This window comes from Odocoileus virginianus, chromosome 32 (assembly GCF_023699985.2).
Source record: "Odocoileus virginianus isolate 20LAN1187 ecotype Illinois chromosome 32, Ovbor_1.2, whole genome shotgun sequence".
Taxonomy (NCBI): domain Eukaryota; kingdom Metazoa; phylum Chordata; class Mammalia; order Artiodactyla; family Cervidae; genus Odocoileus; species Odocoileus virginianus.
Genome location: NC_069705.1, coordinates 39,643,413 through 39,667,095, shown reverse-complemented (window position 1 = coordinate 39,667,095; position 23,683 = coordinate 39,643,413). Strand labels below are relative to the sequence as shown.

Sequence of the window (23,683 nt, the reverse complement as noted above, 5' to 3'; positions counted from 1 at the left end):
GGCTAATATTTGGATGGCCAGATGATTACATGGAAATCTTATCAATCAGGAATCATATCTTCCGATATATTTGTTCAAGTGTAACTGTTGAGCTTAGTTGCTCAGTCGTATCTGACTCTTTGAGACCCTGTGGACTGCAGCCCACCAGTCTGAAATATATAACTATATATATGTACACATTTCAGAAATAACATGGTTGAATTTGTATGGTTGATTTTTTAAAAAAATTAAATGATACATCTAAATTGATAGAAGGAGTCTTCCAGCATTTCTGCAAAGATTTATTTTGTTCACAAATAGGATGAAAGAATATTACTTTATGATAATAGGAAACAATGAAAACTAAAAAGGATGAAATGAAAGAAAACAGACGTGGCATTTTAGGTCCTCTGCTACTTTGATAAATTGCACTGCTCTTATACATTCTTCCCCAGATTTGAAGATAAGTACCAAAATTGCATGATATACTTCAAAGCAACCAAACATTTGTGCAATTGAGAAATATATATAGAGAGAATTCTTGTTTAATTAGTAATAATTATTCTGTCCATGTTACTGTGGTAATCTGAGAAATAGGGATCACTTTTCTTATGCTAGAAATTCTTTTATATTATTATGATAATAATAGGAAAATGAATATGCTCTTGTTCTCTGGTAATTAATGTATTAAACAGACCATTTCCTAAACTAATAAGGACATGCAACAACATTCACTGCAGATGGTAACAAGAAACTAACTCATCCATTTGGTTAATTGGAATATATGTAAACCAAAAACAACATAAACAGAAGCCATTTTGACCCGTGCAAGGGATTCGAGGCTGTTTCCATTTCTGTTCTAATTCAGTAGGAAACCTTAATGAACAAGAACTGTAGGCAACAGAAAGAAAAATTATGTCATGCCTTTAAAACAAACTAGTCCAAAATATGTCCTTTAATATACAAACTACGAAGATGTTTAAAATATAGCAACATTCACTTAGCTTAATTGGTGATCTGAGTAATTCACAGACATTAATTCAGCACAAATGTGCTGTTCTTCATGAGATATCCCAATTAAAATATGGGAGAGGTCATTTCTGCTTAATGATTTGGAATTCTTAAGTTTTATTTAAATTTAAATAAATAAGGAAAAATCATTCTTTGATGTTTTATGCACATACATACGATGGCTAGTTAACAGAAACCGTGCCTGCTGGGTCTTGAGATATGGAAAAACCTCTAATTTAAAATTAGATTATTTATCTATCGCCTAAATGTGACCTCTTTTTTTTTTTTCATTGAGTCTGTGGCTAGAGAATTTATCTTCCCTCATAAGTTCAAAGTATGTTTGAATTTAATACAATGCACAGTTTTCACAGTTAGAAATGCCCATCTAAGTGAAAGAAAAATAACCCCCTCCCACAAACCTGAGTACATTAAATTAAACGCTCAAGGAAGGCCAAATCCTTATCCCACATTGCTCTGTGGGGTCACCCCACTGATAGGGGCAGAGGACTGATGTGCGGCCCCTCTCCTGAATGCGGGTCCGAGTTCCAGAGGGAAGTTATCTCTGAAGGCAGCTCTGGCCCCACGCGTCGGCACGTACCGTTGCAGGAGGGCAAGACCCGATTCCACGCGGGCTTTCCGTCCACTCCAATCACACACGTGATGGAAGATGGGTCGGCGATCTTGTAGCCAGAGTCACACTGGTAAGTGACGGTTGAGCCGAGCTTGAAGTCGGTCCCGATCCTCGTCCCATTCATTATGTTTCCAGGGTCAAAACAGGCTTCCCGTGGTTTCTCTGTGGGAGAAATGAATGCAAACTCCATGAGAGCAGGGATTTTATTTCTTTAAGTGTCCAGCAAATGAAAAATGCTCAAAAAAAATCGATTGACTCATAACCAAGTTGTTAATGTTCAAGTTAATGATTATCATAGAAAAACAGAAAAAACTCCTTCAACAAAATTATATTTCTCATTTTTCAAATGACAACACACTGCAGAATTTCTATTGTAGCTGATTTCCTGACTTTTGTACTTACTTCATAGTAAAATGAAATCACATCACATTTTAGGAAGAGATGGGAGAACTGGCTTCTCAAAAGGAAGCTGGTTTAATTCATGTGAGGTAAGAGTGATTTTTTTATGCTGGGAAGATAATCAAGAAAGGAAGTTCTGATCCTGTACTACCCTCACTGAGTCAGTGATGCCAAACTTAGCTGGAAAACATGTTTGCTGATCCATAGGAATGGATCGGGGCCAAGCCCTGTGCCTGGGATGTAATAATTACCCAACACAGTTCCACTCTAATTGCAGTACCTGCTGCAAGGAAGTGAGGGTGGATCATCTATCAGGCATTGAGCTGTTTATCTTGCATATTTCATTCAAATGTTCACCCACTTCTGAGACATGAGGATGATCTGGGCACTGTTTCACATTTTGACAATATGAAGCTCAAGATAGGCTAAATAACTTTCACAAAAATGCCCTGCAAAGTCCTGTCCAGTTATAGGGCCACTAAAGGACACATTTGCTAAAAACCTTGTTGTTATTTAAATAATAATAATAAAAAAAAACCTTGTAGTTGTTTAGTCACTCAGTCGTGTCCGACTCTGTGCAACCTCATGGACTGCAGCATTTCAGGTTTCCTTATCCTTCACCATCTCCTGGAGTTTGCTCAAATTGCTGTCCATTGAGTTGGTGATGCCATTCAACCGTCTCATCCTTTGCCACCCCCTTCTCCTCTTGCCCTCAATCTTTCCCAGCATCAGAGTCTTCATCAATGAGTTGGCTCTTCACATTAGGTGGCCTAAGTTTTGGAGCTTCAGCATAAGTCCTTCCAATGAATATTCAGGGTTGATTTCCTTTAGAATTGACTGGTTTGATCTCCTTGCTGTCCAGGGGACTCTCAAGAATCTTCTCCAGCACCACAATTCCAAAACATCAATTCTTCAGCACTCAGCCTGCTTTATGGTCCAACTCTCACATCCATACACGACTACTGGAAAAACCATAGCTTTGACTAGATGAACCTTTGTCGGCAAAATGATGTCTCTGCTTTTTAATACACTTTCTAGGTAGGTGTGTCATAGCTTTCCTTCCAAGGCTAAAAACCTATCTTCTTCCAAATATAAGTACAAAGCTGTCTTCTTTTTCACACAGTCTTGTAGCTGTGTCTTGTAGCTTGTGTCTTGGTAGCTTTAATATTGTAAATGTTCGATTTTAGCAGACCTTCCAAATATCTCTAAATCATGTATTTCTATCTTCTTCTGTTGCATACAATTCCATTTGAATTGCTTTCTGTTTGTACTTGTCAACATCGTTCACTCCATCAGCAAAGCCCCTTGTAACATCAGAAACCTCTGGGATGGAATTTTACAGCTTTTCAAGTGATCAATATAGATGTTATACTGAAATGTTTTTCTTTTTTGGGGAGGTTACAGTTGGGAAAATGCTGTTTGTTATGAATATGCGTGAGTGTATGTGTGTGTGGAATGGGGTTATCATTAATAATACAAATATAGGCTCAAGGATAACTTGAGTGCATAAAATAAATATGTTTCAGCTCTTTTCACTTTTTTGACAATCTTTCCCCCAGGGCTAAGCATACACATAAAGGATTTCTGGAGAGTATAAATGCAAGGCTTCATTTTACCTTTATGGGGAGTTGTGACCAATATGGATTATGTTCCCTTTTAAACATTTTCCCTCACTGAGTGTCTGCCTACTATGTATGTGTGTTCAGTCACGTCTGACTCCTTGCGACCCCACGGACTGTAGCCCACCAGGCTCCTCCATCCGTGGAAATCTCCAGGCAAGAACGATGGAGTGGGTTGCCATTTCCTTCTCCAGGGGATCTTCCCGACTCAGGGATCAAACTCCCCTCTCTTGTATCTCCTGCATTGGCAGGAGGGCTCTTGATCACTGCGCCACCTGGGAAGCTCGCTGCCAGTGAGTAAATCTGCACAGTGGTGTTAGAGGATGCTCCTGGGGGACTGTGGCAGGGGAGCTGGGAAAGAGTGAAGATGAAATGAGCTCTGAAAACCACATCCTGCATCCTCCGAGGAAAGGTTAATATGCAGTAGAAGAGGGAAAAGGCACAAACTTTGTGATGTTTTGCAGGACAGAGAAGAGGCCTGTTCGGCTGTATTTATTCAATACTTCTCAGTATATTTTTAATTGTCTCTGTATCAATATCAGCCAAACAGAGATCTCTTTGGCAGTGTTGTCCCAATCTATTATAACCAACTATTAGAATATATTATGTACATACTTTTGTTAAAAGCACAACATAAATATAAATATTATATTATCATGAGTATCATATGTGCTATATAATCATATATATCATAGATAATATAACAATTATCACATATCATACCTCATTATCATGTGTATCATATACCATGTGTACTATATTATCACACATATTAAACATCACCATACAGATGCATCATATGCCATATGTACTATATTATCATACATAACATATTGAACATTATCATACATCATACATATCGTATGCCATGCATAATATTTCAATTATCATACATAATATATCACATATATACATTTTGGAAACTCTAGGTCCTCTATTTTGCTCTGGTTAGAGTCTCGCAGCAAGAGCTGTGAACTCTGTTGGGATCCACACTCTCTAATCACTTCGTTGAAAACTGATTTGTTCAAGGAGTAGGGGACATTCTGATAATTCTTTGTAGCTTCCTCAAATCCCACGTAGAGCACAGATCATTTATTTTAAGCAAATAAGGGATGGATAAGCAAAACTGTGGTCACCAGAATAATCTTTCCATCAGCTTCCTTCCAGGAGAACATACCCAGCATCTAATAAATACAAGCTCTGGTCTAGGGTATACATTTTTCTCCTATAAAATAAGAGAGAAAAAATGCATTTCTGATGCCTGGTCAGCCTTTTTGATAATTTTTTGTTATAAATGTCTGTTGGTTTAGGGTATGTTTGGTTAAATAACACACCCTCAATTTTCTGCTCCATGTTGCTAATGGAGAACTCTGAGGCCAGTTTTTCTTCATTTCTCCAAATGAACTGCATCGAATCTTTTGGTTCCATTTACTCAGTTGTCAGTTCAGGATGTTTGGTGATAAATCACGGTACTTCTTCTGCTTACAATTTGTCACAATTTCTAAGGAGATGACTTCATTACACAGCTCCTGTCAGTTCTGCTTAAGGCCACTTTCCAGAACTCCTGCCCGAGAGCCGTGCTGATGGACTCGGCGGGGTCTCTGGGGTCACTGGCAGGACTGCCCTGAGGCTCCTTCAGGTCAAGTCCAAGGGCTGGGTCTGCTCTCTGCTTCCCTGACCAATGACAAATGCATAGTCTTTTTATTTCCCTTGAAGTCCAGTTGATTTACAATATTATATTAGTTTCAGGTGTACCAACAGTATGGTGATTCACTATTTTTGCAGATTGTATTCCATCATAAGTTATTACAAAATAATGGCTTCAATTTCCTGTGCTGTGAACAACAGAGGATGAGATGGTTGGATGGCATCACCAACTAAATGGACATGAGTTTGAGCAAACTCCTGGAGATAGTGAAGGACAGAGAAGCCTGTTGTGCTGCAATCCATGGGGTCGCAGAGTCAGACACCACTTAGCAGCTGAACAACAACAAAATAGTGGCTATAACTCCCTGTGCTGTAAAAAAGTCCTTGCTGCTCATCTCTCTTACACACGTGTGTGTGTGTGTGTCAGTCACTCAGGCGTGTCCAACTCTTTGTGACCCCGTGTGCAGAAGCCTGCCAGGCCCCTCTGTCCATGGGATTTTCCAGGCAAGAATACTGGAGCGGGTTGCCATTTCCTTCTCCAGGGGATCTTCCCCACCCAGGAAGTGAACCCAGGTCTCCTGCATTGCAGGCAGATTCTTCACTCTGGGTAAGTAGTAGTTAGTCAATCCTGTACCCCTAGTTTGTCTCTCCCCTTTCCTTTTCCCATTTGGTAACCACAGGTTTGTTTCCTATGTCTGTGAGGCTGTTTCTGTTTTGCTTATACATTAATTTGTACTATTTTTTAGATTACACTTCAGTTCAGTTCAGTCGCTCAGAAGTGTCCGATTCTTTGCAACCCCATGGACTACAGCACGCCAGGTCTCCCTGTCCATCACCAACTCCCGGAGTTTACTCAAACTCATGCCTCATGAGCAGTATGAAAAGGCAAAAAGATAGGACACTGAAATATGAACTCCCCAATATGCTTGCCCAATATGCTACTGGAGATCAGTGGAGAAATAACTCCAGAAAGAATGAAGAGACAGAACCAAAGCGAAAACAACGCACAGTTGTGGATGTGACTGGTGATGGAAGCAGGGTCTGATGCTGTAAAGAGCAATGTTGCATAGGAACCTGGAATGTCAGGTCCATGAATCAAGGCAAATTGGAAGTGGTCAAACAGGAGATGGCAAGAGTGAACGTTGACATTTTAGGACTCAGCGAACTTAAATGGACTGGAATGGGTGAGTTTAGCTCAGATGACCCTTATATCTACTCTTGTGGGCAAGAATAGCTTAGAAGAAATGGAGTAGCCATCACAGTCAACAAAAGACTCCAAAATGCAGTACTTGGATGCAATCTCAAAAAATGACAGAATTATCTCTGTTCATTTCCAAGGCAAACCATTCAATATCATGGTAATCCAAGTCTATGCCCCGACCAGTAATGCTGAAGAAACTGAAGTTGAACCTATATGAAGACCTATAAGACCTTTTGGAACTAACACCCAAAAGAGATGTCCTTTTCATTATAGGGGACTGGAATGCAAAAGTAGGAAGTCAAGAAACACCTGGAGTAACAGGCAAATTTGGCCTTGGAATACAGACTAAAGCAGGGCAAAGGCTAATAGAGTTTTGCCAAGAGAACACACTGGTCATAGCAAACACCCTCTTCCAATAACATAAGAGAAGACTCTACACATGGACATCACCAGATGGTCAACACTGAAATCAGATTGATTATGTTCTTTGCAGCCAAAGATGGAGAAACTATACAGTCAGCAAAAACAAGACTAGGAGCTGACTGTGGCTCAGATCATAAACTCCTTATTACCAAATTCAGACTTAAATTGAAGGAAGTAGGGAAAACCATTAGACCATTCAGGTATAACCTAAATCAAATCCCTTATGATTCTATAGTGGAAGTGAGAAATATATTTAAGGGAATAGATCTAATAGACAGAGTGCCTGATGAAGTATGGACGGAGGTTCGTGACATTGTACAGGAGACAGGGATCAAGACCATCCCTAAGAAAAAGAAATGCAAGAGAGCAATATGGCTTTCTGAGGAGGCCTTACAAATAGCTGTGAAAAGAAGAGAAGCAAAAAGCAAAGGAGAAAAGGCAAGATATACCCATTTGAATGCAGACTTCCAAAGAATAGCAAGGAGAGATAAGAAAGCCTTCCTCAGTGATCAGTGCAAAGAAATAGAGGAAAACAATAGAATGGGAAAGACTAGAGATCTCTTGAAGAGAATTAGAGATAACAAGGGAACATTTCATGCAAAAATGGGCACAGTAAAGATTCCACTTTCAAGTGATAAAATTATAAACTATAATAAAGATCAGTAAGTTTGTAGATGTTAGTGTTTTGGAAGAAGTAGATAAATCTGCTTAAAAATCATATCAATAAATGCAAGTTCATTAAAAGGTTAACAAGAGTTGAAAAAGTCTATGTTTTATTTAACAATTCTGGTAACTAGTAACTAATTCACACGCTTAAACAAACATATACATACATATATATATATTCATTATGTTTATAAAGCCCTCACTACTGTGAATTAATATGTTGGCGAGTTCTTTTCTCTGATTCTTTGTAAGGTGACCTGTGTTTTCCTTGTTCACATGAGAAACAGATTTGAAAAAAATTGATTATTTATTTTCATTAACCCAAGGGCAAAATGCTTAGGTTGGGGTGGTTTTTGCTTATGAGTTTTCTGTGTGTTTTCTCTGGATGCTGGTGACAGTGGGTGGTAGACCCCAGAGAAGTGGGCGACACTCATCATGTGACCAAAGGAGAAAGATGTGAGCAGAATCAGTGCTTGTGTGTGGGTGTGTCCCTCTGTGCTCAATCACTCAACCATGTCCGACTCTGCAACTCCATGGACTGTGGCCCACCAGGCTCTTCTGTCCATGGGATTCTCCAGGCAAGAATACTGCAGTGGGTTACCATTTCCTCCTCCAGGGATCTTCCCAACCCAGGGATCAAACCCATGTTCCTTTTGTCTCCTGCACTGGCAGGCAGGATTCTTTACCACTAGTGCCACCTGGAAAGCCTTGGGATCAGTGCTTTCTCCCCATCAAACCAACACCATGGGTGTAAGGACAGGGAAAGGGCCATCAGTATTTTACATTTTGAAAAATACTGAGATAAAGCTAAGCTGGTTGATGTACTCATATTGAGTCATCCTAGAGAAACAAGATAGTAAAACACTCTTAAAATAGTTCTTAATTACTTCAATTATTCATTGCATGTGCTAAGTCACTTAAGTTGTGTCTGATTCTTTGAGACCCCATGGACTGTAGCCCCCACCCCCAGGCTCCTCGGTCCATGGGATTCTCCAGGCAAGAATACTGGAGTGGGTTGTCATTTCCTCCTCCAGGGGATCTTCCTGACCCAGGGATTGAACCCACATCTCTTATGTCTCCTGGATTGACAGGCAGGTTCTTTACCACCAGCGCCAATCATAATTTATCTTTAAATGGCCATGCGTCTGGAGGAAAACAAAACAAAACAAAACATCCTCCCCTACTTTATTTTCTTTTGGCTAAGGTAGAAATTCATGTTGGAAATTTCTTCTCCTCTGGAGAGATTGGAACCTCTTCTCCAGACAGGTGAGAAAGTTGTCAGAATTTTATGCATTAATGAGATAGGCAAGACTTTATAAATAAATGTCTACAATGAAAGCAACTGTGATGCAAATTACTTTCCTTGCCAGTTAAGCTGATCACAGTACCTTTAAATTCAATGGCAAACCCCGACAAGCCCACAGAAGCATCACTTCGAAACGCCAGGAAAAGACTATTTCCGCTGCTCTCAATTCTTTCTGGGGCTTGAGAGCCCTGGAAACTTCCAATGAGAGGGCTGTTGGAGTCCTCTCCTTCATAGATGTGCAGGAAATCATAGCTGGGCTCCATGTTGAAACTGAAAGGAAAGAATATTGATGAGTTTCCGTACCTCCTATATGTGTCTCTGAGAGCACACAGCAATTGTATCTGCCTTTGTATTTTAAGTTTTAAAAAGCAGGAGGATCCAAAAGCTAAATACAATAATAATCAAAATGGCAATAAATAGGACACCAATTGTAACAAGTATTATTAGTATTTTACATAATAACCATTACCTTCAATACAGTATGATTTTGAGATACATAAAGGAAAATGCAACATAGATGCAGTGTCTCTTCCCTGTAACTGTGATATTTCTAATGAATGCAGTTTAAAGGAAGGGGGTTCAGAAGTGATGCATTTCCACTGATATTCGATTTTTATGTGAAAATACTTTCAGTTTAATAATATATATCCTTGGTGTTTGGGCTTCCCTGGTGTCTCAGATGGTAAAGAGACTGCCTGCTGCTAATCCTTGGTGTTGCTGATGATTCCTAAAGTTCAAAAATATTTTTGGTTCTTTACTTTTAAAACTGTAATTGCCTCTGCTTGCTTAGGTAATTCAGCCAATATTTGCAGTCCTTATGATGGTACAAAGTGTGGAAATTAAACCTCATGTCATTTCACCACAACTGGATGTTCCAATTTTCTCTCCCTTCTCCCTCCTTGTTCCTCTCTACCTTTCACACTCTGTATTTCTCTGTCTCTCTCGTAATGTGAACACCCTAATAATTTCCAGTGTCTGACAATTAAAGTCCAAAGCTCTCAAGTGGGATACGGTATTAAATGTCTCTGCCATTTATGACAATAAGGATGACAATAATCTGGGAACTTGAAACACACGCCTACTCTCAAGTAAAAGACTGAACTTGGTTCAGGCATCTAAGACCCCAGTGGGGTCAGCATAGCAAATACACCAGACAGAGGCGCTGCTGAGTCCATTCTGCCTGGCCCTCCTCCGTCCCTGCACCTCTAAGTCAGATACTTCAGGGTCTCTAACGTGGACCAGTCCAGGCAGCTTCCACTCTCTTTCCTTTCTCTCGGTGGCATATTTGGATATTCAAGGATGGAAAGAGTCAGGCGTTTTTAGGTATTATCACAAACACATGCTGTTGTTTAAGTGGCTCAAATTTATCTGGAGATTCAAGTGATAAAACATGAACGCCAGGTCCCTCCCAAAGCTGCTCTGGGTTCTGAAGGGTGGAGCATGGGGGATGTCCACGGACTCAACATGAGTGTGATACTTGCATCTGTACTTCAAGTGATGAAACATGAACGCCAGGTCCCTCCCGAAGCTGCCCCGGGTCCTGAAGGGTGCAGCGGGGGGACGGCCATGGACCCCACATCAATGTGATACTTGCATCTGCACTTCTCCGCCCTACTCCCTGTCAAGGTGCCCCCACATGACACATTTACTCCAGGAGTTTGTTAAAGGTTTCAGAGCCTGTTTATCTGATAAGTTCCCTGAAGTTGGAAATGAAGAGGAAGTAAAAGACTGGAATGATCACAGAGTGAATAAAGAGGCCAAAAGGAATTGCAGTGACCAAACAGAGTTTGATAGTAATAACAATTTCAGTTAGAATAGTTTACAGGGATGTTTTTAGATTCTGGTCATGTGACACCCCTATAACTGGCATAACTAATTATTATGATAGATTATTCTGAAAGATGGAAATTCGATCAGGCACAAACAAGTACATTCTAACTGCCGTCTGCTTTGGATGCGCCATCACGTATACACAGAGGTCTGAAGTGATTCCTACAGTTAACGATGGTGTCTTTTGGTTAAGTCCTCTCTTATATCTACCTACACCAGATGCACAGATCTACACACTCCAAGAATAGGTAGGCCTAAGTCTGGCCATGCTTTTAAACCAAATTCAATTTGGGTTCCAGTATGTGAGTGGCATTAACCCCAAAGTCTACAGAAGTTTTGATAAAACACTCCTCCCCAAAGAGCCCTGCATACAGGACGAGCCTTGAAGCTCCCAGGTGTGTGCTCCAGGCTCTGTCATTCTCTGTCTCCATCACCTTTGTTTCTGTCTCTGCCAGGCTCCCCCCACCCCCCAGCTGAAGCCTGTGCCAATAGCAGCCTCTCTGCCAGGTTCCTTGAGCATCTCTGCTCCCATCTGGTATCCTGGCTTCCTCCCTCTGTCTACTCAGTAAATCTAGGAGCTGAGGTCCCAGAAAAATGTCCCACCCGAGCACACACAAGCTGTCCATTTCTTAGAAGATGTCACAAACGTGCAAGTTTCTGTGACACCCAGCCAGCGAATGATTCCAAACTCTTAGAAGAAAACCTGGAGATTTTCTAGGTCAACCTTCTTCCAGGGAGGTGCACAAAAATTAAGTGAAAAACTACTTGTATAATATAAAACTGCCTTATATATTATCAAATGACATGCGCTGTGGGAAACTTGATAATGAGTCACTCTCCGTGACCCAAGGCAGGAAACGCCTACAAAAAAGGCTCTGTGCTCTCTAAAAGGCTTTTAATTGTTAGCTTACTTTTGATCCCCTGGCAGCAGAGGTGTCTCCTGGTTCTAAGAAAGGCTTCATTAGAATTTAGCATTAACGAAAATCATAAGGCAAATGTTCACAGCCTTTGTGTAATAGCTAAGTGGCATAATAAAGTACTCATCATTTGGTAAATTTATAGCAGTTTGAGTACACTCAGGAAGCGATGGCTTATCAAACTACTTAAAATTCAGAGTCACAGAGGTTTAAAATTGCCCTGAGTCAGATCTCATCAAGAGGAGAAAGTGAGGAAGAAAGCACCACCAGCCCTGGAATACTGATATAAACATCCCAGTGAGAGAAACGTGTTCCACTGACAGATAAATAAATATGATTAGACCACTCTGCCTTGGAGAGCTGAGACCAATAGGACAGCATATAGAACCACTTTTCTTTCATCACTTTATCTAGGTCAAAAATCAAAATGTACACTTGGAAAATATCTTGGGATTTGAAAAGATGCAATTATTGTATGCCAGATATTAATAATGTGATAGTTATAGAGAATTTATATGTGTAATATAATCATATTATGATTTGAATTTTTACCATTAAAAATTAGCATTTTTTTAAAAGGACTAATGTCTATTAATTGAAACTTTATGGCATTGAAATTTGGGGAATTTGTGTTTTCAGAGTTCTAGCAAGTCTTGAGTATTTTAATGATTATTAATAACAACACCACCTTCGGGATGTCAGACAGGATGCACTTGGAAATGAATTAGTGCCCTAAGAGAAATATGAGACATTGATGAGAAATTATACTAAGTATATCTATGTATCAGTCGCTCAGTTGTGTCTGACTCTTTGTGACCCCATGGGCTCTAGCCAACCAGGCTCCTTTCGTCCATGGGATTCTCCAGGCAAGGATACTGGGATAGGCTGGTATTTCCTCTTCCAGGGATCTTCCTTACCCAGGGATTGAACCCTCATCTCTTGCACTGGCAGGCTAATTCTTTACCACTGAGCCACCTGGCAAGCCGCAAATAAATCTAAATCGCCCATTTTCTTTAATATTCTGTAAATTAAGCCCTCTTGTGTGGAACACATTGTAAAAATGTGTGCAAGATAGTATTTAGAAGTAATTCCTGCCACGTCATGTGTATCCTAATTCAAGTAGAATGTTGAAAAGCGAAACAACCGATCTCCATGTTTGTCTTCCTGCATCCTGATATTATCCCTTTTAGATACGAGATGTGAAATTGAAGGCCCTCTGAAAGGACGAGTGCATTCATCGCAAGCTGTGACATTTAAAGTCCTGCTACCAGGAAGGAGTCCACAAACACGGTACCTTTTGAATATCAGGGCGATGACGAAGTCTGGGTTCACCTTCACTCTCCAGTCGCACTCCTTCCCGGGCGGGTAGGGCTGCGGGTAGTTGGGGGACAGGATGACCCCCGCTGGCCCGGTCAGGTTCCCTCCGCATGCCGCTGCCGCGGAAGGGAGAGGCATGCGGTCAGTGGGAGCTCATCAGAGACTGCACGCGGTGTTATTAAACTGACCTAGGAGGGCTACACATTTTTTAGTGTGATCATTACCAAATTTTACATAACACCCCACTCCATTTTTAAGGAGGATTATCAATGCTGGCAAATGAAATGTACATCCTATACTTTCAAACTTTATCCAGTTAAACTGGATAGGTTACCCGAATCCCCCAAACTTTTGTCAAGTACACTATAAATATAAGAAAAAAAAGAAACTTGGAGAGGGTAAAATATCCCCATTGATATCAGTTTATGGCCATGTCAATTCTTTGGTCATTTCTTGACAAAGAAGTCATTGCTCACTTACTCTAGGAAGTTTGCTTCAAATGGTATAATTGATCATTCACCTCCTGTTCACTTTTGTAACCCTAAGCCTAGGAGTTTTTGATCACAATAAGTATGCAGGAAATATATGCTGAATAAATGAAGATTTGTTATTTCATAGATTTCTCACAGTCCTCTGCTATATGCAGGGCTTGGGGTGTTGTGTCCAGATTTCAAAATGACAAAACTAGCAAGTAAGATTTAGGTGATATCTGGGGACACATGCAAGAGGAGGCTTGGCAGAAAGTTAAAACCCCTAAAAATATCATTTTATCACAGTGCTTAATATGTTATTATCAGGAAGAAGCATTTTAGATAATAGTAATAAATTTAATGTTTTCCGCAGTCTTCAATCTTTAATCCAAAGCGTTTACCTAAGTCAACAATTATGTAGTTGATCATTGCCAACAGGCACGACGGTCTTCATTTTTGAACCTGAAAATTTTGGGGGAATTTACATTTAGTAGATAAGACCTCTGTTAAAGCCTCTGTGCTGTGGAAGTTATTAAAACACTGCAAAATTGACGCACACTAATTTTAGATAGATGTGTTAAAATACTAGGTTAAAGGTTTTCGTATTAAACACTGTGAATTGTCACCAAGTTGTTAAAAAAAAAAAAAAAAACCTGATTAAATTGTACTGTTCCCTCTAAACTGTAAACCTCATTTCACTTCATTGATTATGCACATATTCAGGGGAAAAAACAAGTAGAGAAGGGATTATGCTAATTGCTGATAATTCCCACACAAATACACAGGGACGTTTTTTGAAAATAAGATGAAGATGTACACTTTGTAATCTTCTGAGATGAATGTGTCTTTAACACCCACTTAACATCCTGAAAACTTAACTTTCCATAAGACAAAATCTAACAAATCCCAAGACGTTTTGTTATAACTTCAGTTTCATCAAAGGCAAACTCTGAATAATATCACAGGAAATATTTATAATAAATTCTTAAAGATGTACTCTCAAGAGCAATTCAATATAATTTTCTCAAAAATGATTTCAACCACATTTCCCCTAGCATGCAGTTTTATTTTAATAAATAGTGTGGAAACAATCAGCTAAGTGTGAAGAATCAGACAGGACTTAGTGACTGAACCACAGAGCAGCCTTCCCGGAATCAAGCGGCTGCTGACAGCGTGGAGCTCGAGAGCCCGAACAGACAGAAGAGGTGATGCTGAACTGGGGAGCGGGGCACCTGAGGGTCCCAGGCGACGCGGCTCCACGCAGGCTTGAAAAGAACAAACTTGGCAGATTCAGGGCACCGCATACAAGGGCGCCACCAGCCGGAGGAGTTCAGGATGAGACCCAAATATTAATTTATAAGAAACAAAGGGAAGATCCTGTCTTATTCACACTGGTCCCAGGAGGCATTTTCCAATGAGGTTATTTAAAGACTTGGTGTGGAATTAAGCAGGACCATCTTGCTGGGTTTGTTCTCTCTTCTGATGGGGAACTCTTCATTTTAGTCTCATCAGGTTTTCATTAGCAAGCTTGCCCAATATATCAGATAGGATTAGATTTAGTGTCAAATGCAATTCAGACACTCTAGAAATTCTCCAGGGGGAATGGACATAGAGGTAAAATCCTCAAACCCATATCCACCAACAGGCCCTCATTTGAAACCCTCGGGGTCACTCCTCCTGACACGCGATAACATGTTCATCCACTAAGATGTGCAACAGTGCTCTTTAACTAGACACATCACTACTGCCGCACCAAAACATTTCAGTGTTCACGCCACTAAACAGGATCAACAGCTTCAAAACAGTCACCCGGTAGACCAGGCAGGATGGTGCCACCGGTTAAATGTCTGCAAACTTGGAATGCATTTTTGCTTTGCAGAGCTCATTAGAGCTGGAACTTGGACAAAAGGTACTGTGGGCTACTTGAGAAATCTGAAACCGTAGAGATGGTCAAGAGACACTTTATTCAGAATTAGGAGGTAGTGAGAGTCCCCTCGTCTGGAGAATCAGTCTTTTAAGTCTCAGTAGAAAGTCCCAGTTCCAGGGGTGCCTCCATCATGGGAGTCCATTGTGAAATGAAAAGAGTGAGGCATCCAAGCAAACTACAAGAAGGGTGAGCAGCCAGTGACAAGCTGGTGAAAACAGGAGTAACATATAAACAGGGGAGCCGCTAAGAGATTTTATAAAAGCATGAGAGAGAGAGAGAACAGCAAATGGGGGCAAAAAATACACCAAGAATAAAATGGAAAAACGTTAGCCTGTCAATAAGAAAGAGCAAATTCAAGCGGCCAATGAGACTATGAACTTAAAAACAGTTCAATCTCACTGCTAATTTAATATGCCAATAGAATCACCAAGGAATCTTCACATCCTGCTCGTATTATGAGATTAACAAATACCATATATAGCGTTTTTTTTTTTTCCTGAGTTGGGGAAACAATAATACGATGGCTGATGATGATTAAACTGGGCAATCTTTCTGGAAAAGTTTTGAAAACTCTGGAAATAGATAAGTTTGTAGAAATATGTCATTCATAAAAAATCATGGATGTGTTCTGCAGCGGTATTCTTTTCAGCAATTTCTGTGAGAGGGAAAAGGCTGAAACACCTAACTCTGCACTGAGGAGGGACTAGTGGGATCAATATTGGTCACTATTGATCCAGAGAGCAACTCTGTAAGCAGAAATGTTAATTAGTAAAAAAAAAAATAAGTAAGGACAGTAAAAGATACTCATCCTGTACTGGTAAATAAAAAGCAGTTTACAAAATAATCATTCAGGGTGCTGTCATTTAAAAACATTTAAAAAATAGGTTATATATACATAAAATAACTATGACACATACATATGCATGTTTACATTAATAGCAGTTGCCCTTAGATAAAATGGTGATTGTGTTTTTTCATCTTTTTTCTTAACTGTAGCTTATAAAATTTATAGAAAAACATGCAATGTTTTAATAAGGAAGAAGCAAAAAAAAAAAAAAATGTCTCCTATCAGCAGAACAGAATTTAGATGAGCACCAAAGCATGACCACCACTAAGGTCTTATAAAAGCATAATCTCTTTTCTGAGGGAAAAATGTTCACAATGGGATGAAAAGATACTCATTTATTCCCAGATATGTGCTTTCCATTTTTGAGTTACATAATATCTATGTGTGTGGGTGGTCTTTGTTGCCAATACAATTGATATTCTATTGCCTGGGTGTGATGTTAGCTTCTCCATGGAGCTGATACTCAAGAAAGATGAAGTGTTATCTGTTTTCATTGCTGAGAACCGGTTTACCTAGTCACTGATCAAAGTTAGATAACTAAGAGGCAAACCCCAAAAAAGACCATAGATTAGTTGGGAAGGTGGTCAAATTTTATAATCAATTGTTCAAATGAATGTAAACCAAGAAATTATCTTCAAGAGATTAACTGGTAATTGCTTCTTTATATACTCCTCCATAAGCTTAAACTCATGCAAATTGGGGGAAAATGTGCCTTTCCTGATTTAAAAACAGGCCAATGGTTTAACATGTTGGTTGCATTTATAGGTAATTACTCCACTTTAAAAAAGGAACATGAAGAAATCTGGCGCATCTCCTGATGACTCAGCTTGAGATGAAACGCATAACAGTGCTCACAAAAGTCATGAAATGTAAATGAGGCACAGAACATTAAATAAGCACGGTAGCTCCCTGACAGGCCTGCACATGCTAATAAGCAAAGCTGTCAATCTCATCCATCTCTAGACTCCTGCAAGCACTCTGTAGTAAGTTGAGAGTTGCGCATTATAGTGCCGTGGGACCGCTGAGAATTTGTTCACGGCCGTGCGTTATGACAATAGAAATCATTCTAAGTCACAAAATTCCCTCAAGGTCATCTGGTGCAAAATGGCCCATTAACTATGTGCATGTCACTTCATTATCACTTCCTTTCTGTGCAGATTAATTCGATTTCATATTTTTTAAACAGATTATAAGGAAGTACAAATTACACTGTAACAATTCATTAAAATAATAAAGGTTTTTTTAAAAAAATTAAGATGGGCTACCACAAATAGGTATTTATGGCAAAATATTTAACTGAATGGACAACTTAATTGAATGAATAATTAGTATATAAAAAAGTGTCTTTCCTTAAAACCATATTTGTGATAGAATAGGGGACTTCCCAGGTGGCTCAGAGGTAAAGAATCTGCCTGCTAATGCAGGATAGGAAATATCCCCCTGGATGCGGGAAAGGCAATCCATTCCAGTATTCTTGCCTGGAGAATCCCAGGGACAGGGGACCCTGGCAGGCTACAGTCCATGAAGTCACAAAGAGTTGGACACAACTGAATGAGCATGCACAAGCACATTTCTAGGATGTTGGTTGTTCAGACTAAGGTCTGCAGCACCAATTGTTTTCTTCTTAATAAGGTCAAACCGCAAAATTCTAGTGAATTTCAGAAAGACGTCTTTCCTTTTATCTGTATATTGACTTAAGCAGTATAATTTCTAGGTTTTAGGATTCTATTAAAAATGTACTGCTATTACAGAAAAATTATCTAAAAAGAGGACATATTCTTTATTGAGTAGGTTTTGCTTAAGGGCACATTTCTATATTAAAAATGAGAACAACTATGGTAGGGTTGTGAATTTTCAGCCACCCAAAATTTTAAATTACAGTAACTTGATTGAACCATATTTTTATAAGATTTGTTAAGGATAGGAAATGTTAGGTAAATGTCAATTACTGTACATTAAGTAAACTACTTCCTTTATTTCACCTAATAAAATAAAGTTTAAAGGTTTATAATAAAATTTCAATGTAATCTCAGAAAACCTGAGGGCATGCAAGAAACGCTTGAGAAATACTTCTGAAGAATAATACACTTATAGAGCAATTTTAATGATAACATGCACTCCTTCCCCAATTTAAAATTGCTATATTCCATTGCACAATACCTATGCATGTAGGAGGGTCTGGTTGCCAAAAGAATCGGTTATTCAGCTGCACACAGGTGATTTTAGCTTGCCCTTGGAGCTGGTACCCAGGGTCACACTGGAAAGTGATGGTGTCCCCAGGTTCTCTGCTGTCCCCGTAGCGGGTACCGTTTTGAGGCATACCCGGGTCGTTGCAGGTGGATGCAATGGATGCTGGAACAAAGGGACAACACCACATTAGTGACTGGAGACGTGATCCCTACACTGTTACGATGTACAGCCCCGTGGCTAAAGCACTCTTGATCGGCGTAATGAGTCACTTGTCCACATGTGAACATCTTGCTTATTTTTCCCTCAAGAATATGTTCGATAACTTGCATCTTGATTATGCTTCCTTTGAACAGATGCTAGAAAAATCCTGATGAAAATTCAACCAATTATGGAAAATATTAAGGATTTATATGATGCTATGCACACATACTCATTTCCCTTTGATTTTCTCAACAACATTTTAATGAAAATATATGTCACAATTTAAATGATTTGAGAACCCCCATCTCAAGGAAACTTGAGGAAAATAAGATAGGATACATTCTCTTTGGGTTGATGCCTTCTCATGGGACAACAAGCTAAGATGACCCAAACCCTCTTAAACTGTTTTGTCCAAAAACACCTTTAGTTCTTTAAAAATATTTTTAATTCTATTTTAATCTAAAGAATATTTTTACTAAGCTTATACTTCAGGATCAATAGTTGTTTCTGTCCTCATTTCCCCCTCACTGCTGTTAATGTATTACAATTTTCTGCTTTCCAGTTTTCCTACTTAATCTCACAGTCTGAAATGACTTTAAGATCACTATCTTTGATGTCCTAACATTTCACAATATGATGTCTATGCATGAATTTCCTTATATTTCTAAGGAAATAAAAGTTTTGCAATATCATGTCTATGAATGAACCTCCTTTTATTAATCCTGCTTGGAACCCATTCAAAGTTTTAAATCTGAAGGTTAAGCAACTATCTTATCAAATATCAGTTCCCTCCTATTATCTGTACTCCCCTCTGATGAATTAAAATTTGACAAATGTCTCTATCATTCGTGTCTCTTAACTTTTCATTTTTTTAAAATCTTTGTTCCATCTTCTAGGTAATTTTTTAGGCCATTTTCCTATCATAATCTTCTCTCCATCTGCATCAAATTTATTATACTATCATGTAGTTGAGTTTTAAACTTCCTTTCATTGTTTCTCTGCTAGCATTTTGTTCAAACATCTTTGGCCATTTATACAGTGTTTTGTTTCCTACTCATAATTTTATTCACTTTTGTTTTTTACACTCTTACAGTCTGATTTGATAATAATTCCAATATCTCTCAGAATCTAAGGTGCCTCTGAATTTTGCTTTTGCTCTTCTATTTCTGGAACTTCACCTGCAATAATTCTTTTGAAGGTGCGTTTATGCAGAGGCGATTCTCAGTTGACTTTCCCATGTGCCTGGAACAAGAGAAGCTTTCTACCTCCTTAAAATAAAGTCTCTGCTGAGGCATTTTGGACCATAGAGATGGCACAAATTCATCTATAAGCTAGTCTGAAACCTGCTTGTGGTTATGAGTTCTCTATCCCTGTGTCTATTTCTATACCTGTATCTATATCCATGTCTGTCCATCCATCTGTCCATCTATCTTTACCATCTAACTTTTCTCCCTTGTAGTGACAGCAGACCTCTCTTTGGAGTTCTAGCAGTGTGTAAGTGGATCTGATTATATTTCCTATTTTGAAAAGCTCTCACATATTTCTTCCTATCTTTCAGCCCACAGACTCTCAGAAACAAAATTCAGTCTCACTAGGGTCCTACTGACAGATGCTTTCAGGGGAAAGTAAAGTGAGAAAGTCACCCAGTCATGTTCAACCTTTAGTAACCCCATGGACTGTAGCCCACCAGGCTCCTCTGTCCTTGGAATTCTCCAAACAAGAGCACTGGAGTGGGTTGCCGTTCCCTTCTCCAGAGGATCTTCCTGACCCAGAGACCGAACCTGGTTCTGCTCCCAGGACAAAGCCAACCCCTTAATTTCATGGCCTTTCTGTAAATCACAGTACTTTGGTGACTCTGAGAATCCCTTATTTTCTTGCAGTTTCAGTGATACATTTTAAAAGGCTAAACTTAACCATATCCAACACCTTTGGCATATTTTTAGTGGCTATGTTTCCAGAGAACTTACTTTACTGTCATACTGGGTATTGCAGACCCTCCATTTTAGACCTTAATCCCACTGCATGAAGGCTGGCTTATGCCTGTCATCATTGCCACCGTAATTATTAGTGTTTTGAGTAGGGGAATTTTACTTAAAGGAGAGTTCTCAATAGGTATCAAAAAAGAGTAGGTTTTTCAATGGGAAGAAAGTAGGAAATGCTAAGTCAGAGCCACTGAGAAAGACCCTTTCAGCTTCCGCTCTCTCATCAGCTGCAAAGATCAGCAGGCAAGACAGAAAGCAAGCACATTTCCCTGAAAGAAGACCAGTTCAGCAGTGGAATGCAGAATGGACCTGAGGACACAAAGCTTCTAGTTAGGATGCCAGGAGTGTCACACCCATAACCCACAACTTTCTACAATAGAGAACAGCAATTAGAGAATTCAAGCACTGGAATCAGAGCCCACTGTGGCCATCACCTAGGCAACACAATGCTGCTTCCATGGAACTAGCATTTTACAAGCGATCAATCTTGAGTTTACTATTTGAGTAACTAAAGAATCTAAGATCTAACTGTGCTCTAGTGTTGTTGAGATTTCTCTGGGCTTCAGGAAAAAACCATAAGCAAATCCTGGTGTACATCTGCAATTGGACTGAATTGCCCATTGGACTGAATTTCATATCTCCGAAAGAAACTTCATTCTTTACTAAAGCAAGTGGTCACATGGATGATTACATACTTATTTCCAAGTGAGAATTAATTTAATATAGCATCAAAATAATTTAAAAATAAATAGTTAGTATTAAAAGTTAATTGTGTATTAAGTGAAAAGATCAAACCAGTCAATCCTAAAGGAAATCAACCCTGAACATTCATTGGAAGGACTGGTGCTGAAGCTGAAGCTCCAATACTTTGGCCACCTGATGTGAAGAGCTGACTCACTGAAAAAGACCCTGATCGCAGAAAAGATTGAGGGCAGGAGGAGAAGTGTCAACAGAGGATGAGATGGTGGGATGGCATCATCGACTCAATGGACATGAGTTTTGAGCAAACCCCAGGAGACAGTGAAGTACAGGGAAGCCTGGCGTGCTGCAGTCCATGGGGTTGCAAAGAGTCAGACATGACTTGGCTGACAACAGCTCTTAGTAAATATCCATAGTAATACTTCTATGATAAATAAGTACATAGTACTAAAATAATTTAAAAATAAATCTTTAGAAAAAAAGTCAAGGAGATCATCGATGAGTCTCATTGTAATGTTTTAAAAGAGATATGGCTTTATTACTTCTCTTTTCAAATTTTTATTCAATATTCATTAAAAGCAAAAACACATTATTCAGTAAAGAAGCTTTACACAAAGATGCACAGATTTTGTACATAAGAAGAATTTCAAAAGACACATGAGTTTGCAAGACAAGTGTTCTGCAGAACACTTTTCTGTGGGTTATTAATAGGTGTCTGGTCTAATAAGACTAGCAAATACCACATCCTCCAAGTCCCTCTTGTAGGTCTCCACTGTATATCAGGGATTAAAGGCTCAGAGAACAAAGAAACTTAAAAAAGTAATTTAATACAGTGCATTCTAAATAAATGTAATTATAGAGCATGTTTTCTCTATAGACCTCTTCAAATCCTCCCAAATAAAGATCCACAGAATATCAGTATACAAAACAGTGGCTTGCACTAAGGGTTATATGTCCTTGAATGGGATGAAATTTAATTCAATTTTGAAAGAGTTTTCTACTTCTAAAGCAAATTCTCACTTGGAATATCTATAATAATAATAATAGAGCATGGCATTAAAAATTTATGTACTCATGTAGTTCATATTGTATGAAGTATAGCATCTATATACTCAACTGGAAAATCAACAAAAAGTATGAAAAAACAGAAATGCAGCATCTACATAATTAGCTAAACTTACGCCAATTACATGAAAATCTGAGTTGTAGTAAAATGGTTCTACACATGGACTTAGTGGGGAGGTCTTCATATAGCTTGTGTATCTTTGAAAACTGAGATTTCCAATAAATGGATCATGAAGGCTTAGTTGAATTGAACCCCAAACTCTTATTCTTCCCTTTTAGAATTACAAAATAAAAATAAAAACTTCCTAGGGTACTCCAGATTGGATTAGAAAACAAAAAACAAAAAACAATGAGATGACATGAGGAAAAAACAAACAATTTAAAACAATGCACTGGGGAATATGTTGGCTGGATTTTTTTTAAATAAACACCATTTTATTTCCCCTAGTTACTCATTGTGGAAAAATGCTTTCTGGTAATGACAATAAAGCTTATTTGAAGATTAATATGGGAGCCAACAACCAATGATATTTCTTTAGGGTCAGAAATTGCTTTTCCACCTTCAGGGTCAGAGAGTCATGGATGTGACATGCACTCATTTCCTTTTCATGACTGTATTCTTTTATGTGCCATATGTTTCTTTCACTCAATTTTATCTTAAATATTTTTTTCTTCAAACAGGATTTTAATGACTGAATCTTTCCAATTTTTTTCCATAAAAAGGGAAACAATATTTTTAATTGCATCAGTCTTATCCTCCTATCACCTGAGAAGAAGAAGATCCTATCCCTGAGGCATGTATATTGTGTTTTTCAATTTCCCCAGGCAGGAGTTCTCTAGAATATTTCAAGTCATATAGAATCTTCCACAAGCCTAGTGGGATCTAAGAGATGTCTCCACTCCTTGCCCCCTGAATCTAGAACCACTCCAATAGGCTTGAGTGACCCAAACCTGTGCTTCACTTAGCATAAAAGCCAGGGACCTGATGCTTCGTTTGTACAAGGTGGCAATGATGATGTAGAACCACTGAATCATGAGAAACAAAGTGGACTCAAACTTATTCCCAATTGGTTAAAGTCATTTTTGACACTGGAGGCTGTATAGAATATATACATTCAAAAATAATGTGCAAAGTTGTGTTCTCTTTCTATCCTAACCAAAAAATTGAGCATTTGGACCATGTCTTATTAAATGTGTCAAGTCCTCCTGCTTTTTTAAAAAAGAATTTTATACATCACTTAAAAGTATATTTACTGACTGGTTATTCATTCACAGAAGCAAAGTTTGTTTTGTGTACATTTATTACCTTAAAATACCCTTTCATAAAGTACCAGAGAGAAAGCTCACCACGTACAC

General features: G+C 38.9%; 1 protein-coding gene across 1 annotated transcript in view; it reads right to left on the bottom strand.

Annotated features, from left to right (window-relative positions):
* CSMD1 (CUB and Sushi multiple domains 1) overlaps positions 1-23,683 on the bottom strand; it is a 1,985,846-nt gene that overhangs the window by 234,677 nt on the left and 1,727,486 nt on the right. Inside the window, exons 27-30 of the mRNA XM_070460176.1 lie at positions 18,351-18,542; positions 12,924-13,062; positions 8,965-9,152; positions 1,589-1,783 (exon numbers count right to left, since the gene is read on the bottom strand). Coding sequence (XP_070316277.1) covers positions 1,589-1,783; positions 8,965-9,152; positions 12,924-13,062; positions 18,351-18,542 — 714 coding nt within the window. The remainder of the gene's footprint in view (positions 1-1,588; positions 1,784-8,964; positions 9,153-12,923; positions 13,063-18,350; positions 18,543-23,683) is intronic.